Raw genomic sequence first — 12,441 nt, 5'->3', positions numbered from 1 at the left:
GCCAGGATGGCTGCAGCGTTCAACATGGCGGCGATGGGGGAGATCCTGTACTACTCTCCTAGGATTCTAGAAGATGACAAACTTGTCCATAGGGTCGACCCTGACCTCTGACCAATGAAAAGGAATGTAAAAGGGGTGATGCAGTCTTTTTTATCTTCCTCAGGGTAAGGAAATCTTTTCTGTCATAATCCCCTGGTTGACAGACAAGCCCATTTCCGGGGTGGGTACTCCCAGAAAAATTGTATGGGGTTGTGCGGCTCCGCATCCCAAAACCTTTACCCTGTTTATGACCAAAATCTGCGATTTTTCCTACCCTTTTAGCAACTTCAGAATACCTGGCCACTCACGCCCCCCTTAAATCTACTGCTCCCGTGGTACGCGGTCCACAGTCGGCTAGCAAGTCAATATGTATTTACTAATTGTTAAACTGAAGTGCTACCGCGGTCCGCAGTCCTGCAGTCGATGAATAAGTATGAAACTAAGTGTTGATTTGAAGTGCTACCGCAGTCCGCAGTCATGCAGTCGATGAATAAGTATGAAACGAAGCGTTGATTTGAAGTGCTACCACAGTTCGCAGTCTCGCAGTCGATGAATAAGTATGAAACTAAGTGTTGAACTGAAGTGCTACCACGGTCCGCAGTCCCGCAGTCGATGAATAATCAATAAACGAAGTGTTGATTTGAACTGCTAGCGTGGTCCGCAGTCCAGCAGTCGATGAATAATCAATAAACGAAGTGTTGATTTGAAGTGCTACCGCGGTCCGCAGTCTCGCAGTCGATGAATAAGTATGAAACTAAGTGTTAAACTGAAGTGCTACCACGGTCCACAGTCCCGCAGTCGATCAATAAGTATGAAACGAAGCGTTGATTTGAAGTGCTACCACAGTTCGCAGTCTCGCAGTCGATGAATAAGTATGAAACTAAGTGTTGAACTGAAGTGCTACCACGGTCCGCAGTCCCGCAGTCGATGAATAATCAATAAACGAAGTGTTGATTTGAACTGCTACCGTGGTCCGCAGTCCAGCAGTCGATGAATAATCAATAAACGAAGTGTTGATTTGAAGTGCTACCGCGGTCCGCAGTCTTGCAGTCGATGAATAAGTATGAAACTAAGTGTTAAACTGAAGTGCTACCGCGGTCCGCAGTCTCGCAGTCGATGAATAAGTATGAAACTAAGTGTTAAACTGAAGTGCTACCGCGGTCCACAGTCCCGCAGTCGATGAATAAGTATGAAACGAAGTGCTGATTTGAAGTGCTACCGCGGTCCGCAGTCTCGCAGTCGATGAATAAGTATGAAACTAAGTGTTGAACTGAAGTGCTACTGCAGTCCGCAGTCCTGCAGTCGATGAATAATCAATAAACGAAGTGTTGATTTGAACTGCTACCGCGGTCCACAGTCCCGCAGTCAATGAATAATCAATAAACGAAGTGTTGATTTGAAGTGCTACCACGGTCCGCAGTCTCGCAGTCGATGAATAAGTATGAAACTAAGTGTTAAACTGAAGTGCTACCGCGGTCCGCGGTCTCGCAGTCGATGAATAATCAATAAACGAAGTGTTGATCTGAAGTGCTACCACGGTCCGCAGTCCCGCAGTCGATGAATAAGTATGAAACTAAGTGTTAAGTTTGGCGTTCGAAAGCATCTTTTCTCAACATATTTAGCGGAATTTATTTGGAGGTACATGCACCTCGATGAAGACTTATTTAGAGTATTTTTGAATGATGCAACTACACAATGTAGCGTGTTTGTTTCGGCTGATGGATGAAAGAACGAGTTATGTTTATATGTTGTGTGCTAGTTTCGGCTCATGGATAAAAGAACGAGGGGTGTATTACTTCACTCATCAAGTTCATTTCACGTACACGATGCAAGCGGCATATTTCATGATGTTTATGCAACGAGTATGCGTACACGAAGTACAAGTCCAGTTCCCGCCTCACGGATCACGTGACAGGGGGCTCGTGGTCGGCCATGTTGTAGTTTTCATCGTTGCTGCTTATTGTCTATCCACTTGTCGTTACAGTTTATATACTGATTTTAGGTAAATTATGTCGACTGCAGGACTGCCGTAGTAGGATTTGATGAGTGATATTATATTTCGTGATGTTTATATACAGATATGATGTAAATTATGTCGACTGCAGGACTGCAGTAGCAGGATTTGATGAGTGAAATTTAGTGGCCACGTATTCTGAAGTTTAGCTCCCTTTTTATGACCGTACACTAAATCAATACCCTGTTTTCAGACCTGCCTTCTAATTAGTTCCCTAGTTGTCCTAGTTCAGACCCCAGGTGCGGGGTATTCCCTTATATGGGCTATATAAGTATGTGCGGGCCCAAAGGGTATGGGTTTTCAGCCGTTTTGGTCATAAAAAGGGTATCAATTTTGGTCATTTTAGTCTCAAATTGGGTATGTTTTTTCACTCGTCTTGAATTAGGTATGTTTTGTAGAAGCTAGTTTTTCATCATTATCAACAACACCATCATCAAAAGCCCTTCATAAATTATGTTTAGGGCAACTGTGCCAGTCGCAATGGTCATAAGTAGGGTGCTGAATTTTTGGTCAGGTCATGAATAGGGTAGGGGAATATCGCAGATTTTGGTCATAAATAGGGTAAGGGTTTTGGGAAGTGGGCTTCACATCCTCACCCAATTTTTTTGGGAGTGGATAACAAAGGAAGTGGATAACAAAGCAAGTCTAGAAACAGAAAAAATTTCCCAGGGGGGTCCTCCCTTATATGGGCTTTACAGTATGTGCAGCCTTAAAGGGTATGGCTTTTGAACAATTTTAGCCTGAGAAACACTATAGATTTTAACCATTTTGATCTATTTGTACCCCTTCTCTGAAATGGGATATTAATTTTTCACTCAGGTTCGAAATAGGTTACAGGTTTCAAGGTTTGGGCCGCACCCCCCCTCCCCCCCCCCCCCCCAGCACCCCAGTAAAAGACATTAGAGAAGGTTTCAGTTTTGTTTGCCCAATTCAATTAAAGACCAAGTGTTACTGTATTCATGTGCAAGCCAGCAAGGCATGCAAGCCAGGATCCCTAACCCCAATAAAAGCGCTGACCACAAGCTAACTTAGGCTGACCAGGGTGCCATTTAGACTAAACAGAGTGCTAGTTAGGTTAATAGGAACACTATTTAAGCTAACCACCAAGCAAACCATGCAAGCCAGTAATCCCTACTGGCTCTTAGGCCCAGTTCATGCATCGCATTTCTGCAGTGTCAAATTCAATTCAATTAAGTGCAGCAGAAATGCAACAGTGGATTCATATGTTGCACTTGTGTTGCACTTAATTCAGAATTTATACTGTTGGGTATGTCGGACAGCAGAATATGCTTTAAACGTAGAGTATTCAATATGTCAGACGAAGACACTGAGCAACAAAGGACTATAATTTTGCGAAAAATTGTTCACCAATGAAACAAGAAGAAGGCTGACAACAGAGTACTATGTGTTGCAATATGTTCAGGTTGCATTGGGTCGTGAATGGCCAAGTTTCTTCTTTTTCTTTGGCGGGAAAACACTTACGCATGCTCAATACATTAACATAATGTATGCATTAGATTTGAAACGGCAGGAATTCGACGTCTGAATTGGTGTCGCATTTCTGTCAGATAATGCGATGAGACTAGTCGGACCTGCGGCAGAAATGCGGCAGCTGATTCACACGTCGAATTTCTGTCAAATTTAATTCATTGAATTGAATTCAACACAGCAGAAATGCGACATATGAACCGGGCCTAACATGTAAAGGCTAAACACGAGCTTACTAATGAAACCTTTTTTAGGGGGGAGCTATTTAGGCTAACTGGAATGGCTTGCATTTTGGCTCACATGACTTGCTGGCTCAGACTTTGTGCAGACCCAGAGACCACATGGCAACCTTCAGACAAAGGTAGCAAATAAGGTCAGCTATTGACTAAAATTAATGGCAACTAACAAACAGGTAATGTATATTGATTCAGCAATCAATTGATTTCACTTTGGGAAATTGCATGTGAGTAGTCTTAGGTGAGACTCATGAGTACAACACAAATCAAGACAATAAAAAGTGCCATAATTTCCTGTTTTTGATCTATCAATATCAAAATAATTATATCGGCATTAATAAAATAACAAAATTCTTTAATAAGTTACAGAGTGATCATTTTCAACAACATTGACTCTTTTTACCTGGAAACTTGCCCTTTGGTGGGTTTCTTACTTTGTAAACTACAGTTGAACCCTGCTGTCTCAAACCTTTAAGGGAAAGTCAAAAGAAAACTAGTTCAAGATGGTAGGGGTTCAAGAGAACCAATAGGAAATGACAGATTGAACTTTAAGCATGTCCAGAGGGAAATGCTTGAGTTCAAGATGAAGGTGTGTTTGAGATAACGGAGTTCTAGATTGTGAGTTTCAACTTTATATTAATTTTACAGTTTCCTTTTAATTAAGGTAACATAACCTCCAAGTATCACAAGTATCACAATTCACCTCTTATACACATCTGACCAATCTGACTTTGGACAACCCTCACCAGCAACAAGTGCAGTTCATTGTCACCATACTGCGGCATGACATTGGTACTCAAAATTAACCTCCCATGGAAGATGTTTTGGTTTGAAGAGACCATACTTTGCAATTCAGACAAAAATTTCTAGTTAATCTGTCTCTCATGAAATACGCTGCCCATTTTTAAAATTTTCACCAAATTTTAATCATCCAAAAGGTTTTCGCTTCCACTTAAAAAAAAAAATTATTTCAAGGTTGTGTAATTTCTGGTTCATTTTTGGAACACAAATCTGAACTGGAACACTGTGAACTCTCCAAGTGTTAAATTAATGCAGCAGTTGTTGTGCATGGTTATGTGTTAGGATTAGCTCAGCTTAAAAAGCAAAATAAAGGGAACTCTTAATGTCCCAAGTTCAATTTTTTGAATGATAGTTTGTTGAGATTTGAAAGTGCCAATTCCATGTTAAGCTATGAAAATAAGTTGATAATAATAAAATAGAATAATTTGAATTTGACCTTGTGTAACTTTTTTTCTCAGACCCAACAGAAATCAATGGGTGTTGATCTGTTTCAGGCTTGTCACAATCTGGCTATACAAGCAAATGTCAAGGAACTTTATTTTCAGCATAGACTTGTGCAATCAAATGCATACTAGGATATTAAGATAAAATGAAATTTTAAGCTATCATAATTTTAAAATTATAATAACCTTTTGAGCTATTATTTGTAAACAATAGCTTAAAAGATATCATTTCTTAAATTATTAGCCTTGAATATGCAAGCTATGGCTAATTTTCAAGATAATAGCTCTTGAGATATTACCGGTATTTTTAAATACTACACACATAGCTTTTAAGTGATGCTTTCAAGTTATTATTTCTGAATAATAACATGCAGGCTATTATTTCTAAATAATAGCTTGTACGATCATCACTTGTAAATATTTTAGAAGTTTCATTTAATGTTGACCCAAGTCTGCATGTGGTGTGATTAGTCTACTGAAAAAAAAAAAAAAACAGTGGCACTAGAACCTGTATAGTCAAACCTAGATAATAGTGAAACAAATTTTAGTGAAATGGATTTTTGCAAGAAATAAATAATCAGGCAGTTTGAATGGACTAAAATCTCGAAAATTTCTTTGCGTGTCCAAATGTTCCCTTGATTTAATTATCAAGACCAATTAAAAATGATTTTTTTGTATTATATCCCACAGTCAACATTTAAACATTTTTAACATAATGCCAGATTGAGCGGCTGATCCTTTGCCTGAAGTTGAGTATTATCAACAAGAACATTGTCCATATTTATGCATCCCTTGATTGGTAAAGGCAAAATGACATTTCACAACCTGGCCATCCTTAAGTGTTAAAAGTTATAACTATAAAACAAGAGATTATCCAACACAGTAATTGAAACAGTCCCACAGTCTTTGTCAACAAAACTCTCCAGATTTCATCTTGAACATCATGCACCAGATTGACCTACTGATCCTTTGCAGGATGTTGATCACCTGTTGGCCATTGCCTGAAAATAACATTGAAAAACTTTGGCAGGTTGATAGTTATTGAGTTTGTGATAAACATTTATGCTACGGAAGAAGTCATAGAATCCAGTGGAAAAAAATGCTGAAGGCTAATGCAAACCTGGGTCAATGTAAGAGTACTTTTATCTTAGAACTTTGAAGATGATCAATGTACTGGAATGTTGTTATGATTGAAAGGTTAAATTTGACTTCATATATGAATTTGTATTTCTTATGTGAAGTCTGCAGAAAATTCCTGCTAATAGTATGATTATGTCTGCAATACGTGCAAAGGGTTACAGCTATGCTTTATGCATCTATGATGCCACAAACCCATATAAATTATAAGTGACTCTCAGTTGGATGAATCAATCTTAACATTTGAAGGGGTGCATGGAAAAAAGCACTAGGTGACTTTTGATCTGATATTGAATTCTCCTTGTTCATAGAAGGAAGCAAAAAGCAATTTGCAAGGAAAAGCCTGCAGTCTAATCTGATGTCACTTGGGGTCTCTTTCCACGCATCCCTTCATTTATTTTTTTTCCTCACCTTTTCAAATTGAGCTAACCAGCCATTTATTTCTGTCATGTTATCCTCTCATGCAGATCTGAAATATCTGGTGTGTTCTATCATCTCCTGTGATGATCACAATGACAGTAACTGCAGAAAGCTTTATGAAAGGTACATGGATTGTTGAATGAAGAAATGATGTTTGTTGTAATATATCAAACATGAGTGGCAGTGTTTCTTTGGGATATCCAAACACTTAGAAGAGAGTTGGAAATGCAACACACAGCGGAGTATTTTTGATGAAATTCGAGGTGTTTGGATAGCAGATGAAACACTGTCACAAGTGTTTGATATACATGTATCTTGTAAATCAAAACAAATAAATAGGGAGTAAACAGAGAAGTAAAATCATCAATATCTATGCTAATTAAGACCGGGTATCCAAACCTCCTTCACAGTTGTGATTTTCTTTGTTTTAACTTGATGAGTTATTAATGAGTGTGAGAACTGAAGTTAAGCTGAATGTCAGACACTGTGTTCTATCATCTCCTGTGATCATCACAATGACAGCAACTGCAGAAAGCTTCATAAAAGGTACATGGATTGTTAAAATGAGTATATGTTTGTTGTTATGCTGAATGTCAGACACTGTGTTTGTGGCACTAAAAAGACTAAGAAAACAACCTAAACTGTTAGAAATTTAATTTTATTCTGTGCTTCAATAACTGTGCATCACGTCAAGGGAAGCACACCCGAATTCAAAATTGAACTGTTGATCTGATTATGTTTGCTGTAAATTGCAAATTGTTTGAGTGTTGAATAATTCATTTGAAGAATGGAATATTGAAGTGAAGGAATGAAATCTAAGTTCCATTAAAAGGGATTCCTCTCGATTATTACTTACCTTGTGCCATTCCAGAATCCTTAAAGCTGTTTGTCTATTATAGTTAGCTCACCATTCGGGATGTAGAATTGGTCCGTTTTTGTTCTTTCACTGGTTTTCCAGCTTAACTTCTCATTATGGGCTAATAGATGGATGATCGGTGTTGACTTTTCTGCTGTGTATGATATGAGCACTAAAGGACTGGAATGTACTAGCACATACATGTTCAGAATATAAATATAAACAATCATATAAATATAAACAATTTATTAAAATTAAAATTTTACTCCTCCAAGTTTACAGATAATTACCACTTCACATTTGAACATTTTGTTTTGCACTGCTGAAAAATTTCAAGTTGATTTTTTTCTATAATTAACACACTTGGAAAATTATTTCTGTACAAAATTGTTTCTTTATGTAATGAACATTGAGCTACTGACATAAAATTACAGACAATTGTCTATAATAAAACAAGATCATTTACCTTTTGATTCTTAGAGGCTGTTTCTTCATGACTGGGTGTGGCCATGCAGCAGTGGAGAGGTTACCCTGCAAAACAATCAAAGCTCAGTAGGTGACGACCCATAAGCATTTCCATGGCCAATATAATATTTTCGCCACAATTTCAATTCCTGCTGTAAATTTAAATTTGTCAGGCACACACAGGAACACTATTCACCAAAAATGGGCTTGTATTTTAAAAAAGTGCTGTTACTTAAAATTAAAGAAAATCACACTAAGATGCAAGTTTTTCTGGTTTTATTGTTATGATGCATAATTTACATGATTTTTACATTAATCCACAATTGCCTCACAGGACCTAAATTGACTTTGCCAGTACAAAACCCCCCAAAACAGGCTTTGTTGAGTTATTTCTACAGTAATCCGCTGGATGTAAATTAACCATACAACTGTGCCCCTAAAAAATTGGTTTGATCAGTCTTTTGTTTAATGAAAGCTCTATTATTGCTTAAAAATAAAGAAAATCACATTGAGATTCAAGTTTTTCTGGTTTTATTTTTATAGTGCATTACATTATTTCCACATTACATGTAATCCAGAGTTGGAGCTAGGTATTACTCCACAGGACCAACATTGACGATGCAAATATGCCTCCAAAAATGGGTTTGGTAATGAGTTATTCCTGCATTAATCCACAGGACCTAAATTGACTGTGCACCTGTGCACCTGTGTCCCCCAAAATGGGCTTGACAAGTCTCATCTAATTAAAGTGCTATTGCTTAAAGTTAAAGTAATTCACACAAAAACACTAGTTTTTCTGGTTTTATTGTTTTAATGTATGGCACATTCCATTATTTGTACGTTAATCCACTGTCTGACCTAAATTGCTTGAAAGGAGCTAAATTGACTTTGCCAGTACAACACTTGGTTGAGAAATTTCTACATTGATCCATTGGACCTAAATTTACTGTACAACTGTGCTGCCAAAAATGGGCATGATTAGTCTCATTTAACGAAAGTGCTATTGCTTAAAATTACAGAATTCACACAGACACTAGTTTTTCTGGTTTTATTATTTTAATGTATGACACATTCCATTATTTGTACATAAATCCACCATCTGACCAAACAAAAGATTAGTGCTTTTTTTCTCAAAATTAAAAAAATTCTCACACCATAAGACACAAGTTTTTCTGGTTTTATTGTTATGACTAGAAGCATATTACCTGATGATGTGCTTCTGTTGTTATGCATTACATTATTTATAAAATATTAATCAACTGTATGCTGTATCAACTAACGTACTCAACAGGACCTAAATTGACTGCAAGTGTGCCCCAAAATATTAATGTGCCCAGTTGACTTACTTCAACTAACATTAATCCACAGGACCTGAGTTGACTATGTGGGTGGAATGGGCACAAGATTAAAATACAAACTTGACAATTTTGATTTAGAAATTTGGATAATTTGTAACACACAACAGCAGTATGCCCCAAAAATGGGCTCTTCTAGTCTCGTGCTTTTGCTTAAAATTAAAGAAAATGACACTAAGACACAAGTTTTTCTGGTTTTATTTTTATGGTGCAGTACATTATTTCCACATTAATCCACAGATTGACCTAAATTACTCCACAGGACCTAACTTGACTGTGCAAGTATGCCCACGAAAAAGGGACCTGGTTGAATCATTTCTACATTAATACACAGGACCTAAAGTGACTATGCAATTGCACCCCAAAAATGGGCTTGTTTGATTTATTTCTGCATTAATCCATTGGACCTGAATTTACTGTGCAACTGTGCTACCAAAAATTGGCTTAATAAGTCACTTTCAATGAAACTGTTATTGCACAAGATTTCTGGTTTTATTTTGATTTTTTCCTCTCTAAACATTACATCATTTCCAGGTTAATCCACAATCTGACTTAAATTACTCCACAGGACCTAACATGACTCTGTTTTAACTATGCCCCCAAAAATGGGCTGGGCCGGGCTGGGCTGAGTTATTTCTGCATTGATCCACAAGACCTAAATTGACTGACCAAGTGTGCCCCAATAATGGGCTCAGTTGAATGAAAGGTCTTGACACACAAAATGCTAATTTTAATAATTTGGAAAAAAGCAACACTGCCTTAAAGTTAAAGAAAATGACAGAGAGACAGTTTTTTTTCTTGTTTTATTAGTACAGTACATTACAGCATTACTATATTAATCCACAGGACCTAAATTAACACATTGGAGGGGGCGCGATCCTATTTGAAAAAATTTTGCATCCGAAGAAACTCCAAGTGTTCCTGTACCAGTTACAGTTGGCACCCCAATCGGAACACTTAGGGTGTCCCAGATGGTATATGAAAGACATAAATGGCTTGCTAATGATTACAACTCATTACCAAGCCTTGAATAATAAATTGTAGCCAATTGAGAGCCGAATTGAAGTTGAACTGTCGATCGAGTTGGAAGCTGAAGCTGAAGCCGAACCGAAGACCGAAAGTGCTGTCTGTTGTTTTGCACTGGAATGTGACAAACATTCTGATCTCTGCTTTCTTCTCTTCCTTACTGTTACACATCTGGTTATTAACTTGACAAAACTAGTTCAAATGATGTATGTTAATTACTGAATATTTCACGTGCAACTCAATTGTTAAAAACGCAAGATTAAGAATGGATGATATATTCCAGTGCAAGACAACAGATGGTTACATTGTAAGTTTTCACATACCTCATGCCAGATTGTGGAGCGTTGCACAGCAAAAGTCCTCTCCATGTTAATTTCCATGCTCAGTGATGTAGATTTCATTTTCCAACAATTCTATACAACTAGCTTAAAGTTTGAAGTGAAGCAGCACATGGGCCAATGCAACATATTTTTGAAAAATTTGGTCGACAGCTGAAACTGTCATGACAAGACAATTGACTTTAAGTATTCTAATGTACAAAGAAAAATGTGGCCCAAAATTTTATGACAGTGTCAAACTGCCAACATGTGACATCAGCCAATTGGCCTAAAATGTGTTTTAATGTGTATTGAATCTAAACTGTATTGTGTGCATAGTCCTATATTCCCTCCTAACTGCTTATTTGACGATGCCTTTGCTGATATCTACAACCAGTTAAACCACTAAACTAAAGAGGAGTAGCAGAAACAGTCTTCCTCTTCACAGCTGAATGGCTTAAATTTCCAGTTATCTATATTATTGTAAATGCCTGGTTGAATCTTTTATGCCAAAATTATTTTGCCGCAATAATTCTTAGAAATAATTTGGTCGAAATAGTTCCACTCAATCACAGTGCTTAACGTCACCATCATTGAGTAAAACATCTAAAGATAATTGGTTTTAAATGCGCAACTAAGCAGGGAGATGTGCCGACAACGCAGGTAAGCCGGAAAAATACCGAAGTAGAACCGACCTAGGATCGACACAGTCCTTTCAAAGTAAAGTCAAAATCGAGTCAAAATGATATCGAATGATGAAATGACCGAAAATGGTCCGAAAATGGTCCGAAAAATACCCTGAAAAGGAACCCAAGGAAAAAACCTTAGGGGAGGAACCATCTCAAACCCAGGGCCCAACTAATTAATCTAACTACATTAAGCTAAGCCGAATCAGAAGTACAATGACTTCTGGCCGAAATTTAGATTGAAGATTCAACCAGAGCTCTTATTTAACCCTCCCATCCCAACCCACAAGCAATTTTACTGACCAACAGTTTCAAGTCTTCCATCAGAATCTTCTCTCTCACTCATTCCCAGTCTTCTCTTCTGAGTAAATCGTAAGCAGCAGTAGATACTGGCAAGGAGAAAAGAGAAGAGTTTCCTTTCTCTTTCCTACCCTTTTACTATCCCCACATCTTACAATGTCCCCATCAGAGTCGAACTGGTAGGAGTCAGGGCTTTGGTCTTGCCTTGAATGGGTAGAGCCAAGGAGTTCCAGGTAAGGGTAGACAACTTGAAAGGCACCAGCATCAGGGACTGACAGAGGAAGACTGAAAAAAAAATAAAACAACAACATAAGAACATTAAGACACTCAATACGACAGCTGAGAGGATATAGGAAAGGGACCTGGTTCTCACTCCTGTTTGTCCAATTTGGGGTAAGGCAACCTACCGTAACAAGAAATCGATAGTTAGAAACTACTGGTTTCTTAAAATTTGAATATATCCCGCAATAATCTTTTCCGGTGTAGCATTTTATGAAAAAAATTGAAACACAAAACTGAATTCAATTATGTGACATAAATGATATCAATTGTAGTAAAGAAAGAGCATTAACGATACACATAAAAGAAGACTTTTCTCGCAAAATTCTGCCATCTCACGAGCTTGTCAAAAATAGCGCGAAATAGTATTGGGGGAAAAATCAGACAAAGCGTGGTTGAAAACATACCACGTTCGTTTGCGCGCGGCAAAATGTAAGCGAACTGTTTTCGTAATTTCTGGAATCATTTTTGTTAGAAGCACTTCAAAAGCATTCGTGTCGTTTTATAATTACAGCGACAACCAATTTATTCAACATACGGCGATGGAGCAATGCTTGCTTACCTATTAAATGTTTGTAA

General features: G+C 37.7%; 1 protein-coding gene across 1 annotated transcript; it reads left to right on the top strand.

The window, feature by feature from the left end:
* Positions 1-75: 75 nt before the first annotated feature.
* Positions 76-11,380, top strand: LOC145481542 (uncharacterized). The gene is made up of 4 exons (XM_081460034.1): positions 76-164; positions 3,796-3,902; positions 6,626-6,701; positions 7,915-11,380. Exons 1-4 carry the CDS (start codon positions 115-117, stop codon positions 7,988-7,990), a joined length of 309 nt encoding a protein of 102 aa, XP_081316160.1. The 5' UTR covers positions 76-114; the 3' UTR covers positions 7,991-11,380.
* The last annotated feature ends 1,061 nt before the right edge of the window (positions 11,381-12,441 follow it).

Source organism: Orbicella franksi, chromosome 3 (genome assembly GCF_964199315.1).
Source record: "Orbicella franksi chromosome 3, jaOrbFran1.1, whole genome shotgun sequence".
Classification (NCBI taxonomy): Eukaryota; Metazoa; Cnidaria; class Anthozoa; order Scleractinia; family Merulinidae; genus Orbicella; species Orbicella franksi.
Note: the sequence above shows the minus strand (reverse complement) of the source record. Positions and strands in the feature narration are given on the sequence as shown.

Bases quoted from the DNA above. Each gene is read 5' to 3' on its own strand.
- LOC145481542 (XM_081460034.1), top strand. From the start codon at position 115: ATGAAAAGGAATGTAAAAGGGGTGATGCAGTCTTTTTTATCTTCCTCA. The intron at 3,903-6,625 runs GTAGCAAATAAG...CCTCTCATGCAG, and splicing joins ATGGCAACCTTCAGACAAAG to ATCTGAAATATCTGGTGTGT. The intron at 6,702-7,914 runs GTACATGGATTG...TTTGATTCTTAG, and splicing joins TGCAGAAAGCTTTATGAAAG to AGGCTGTTTCTTCATGACTG.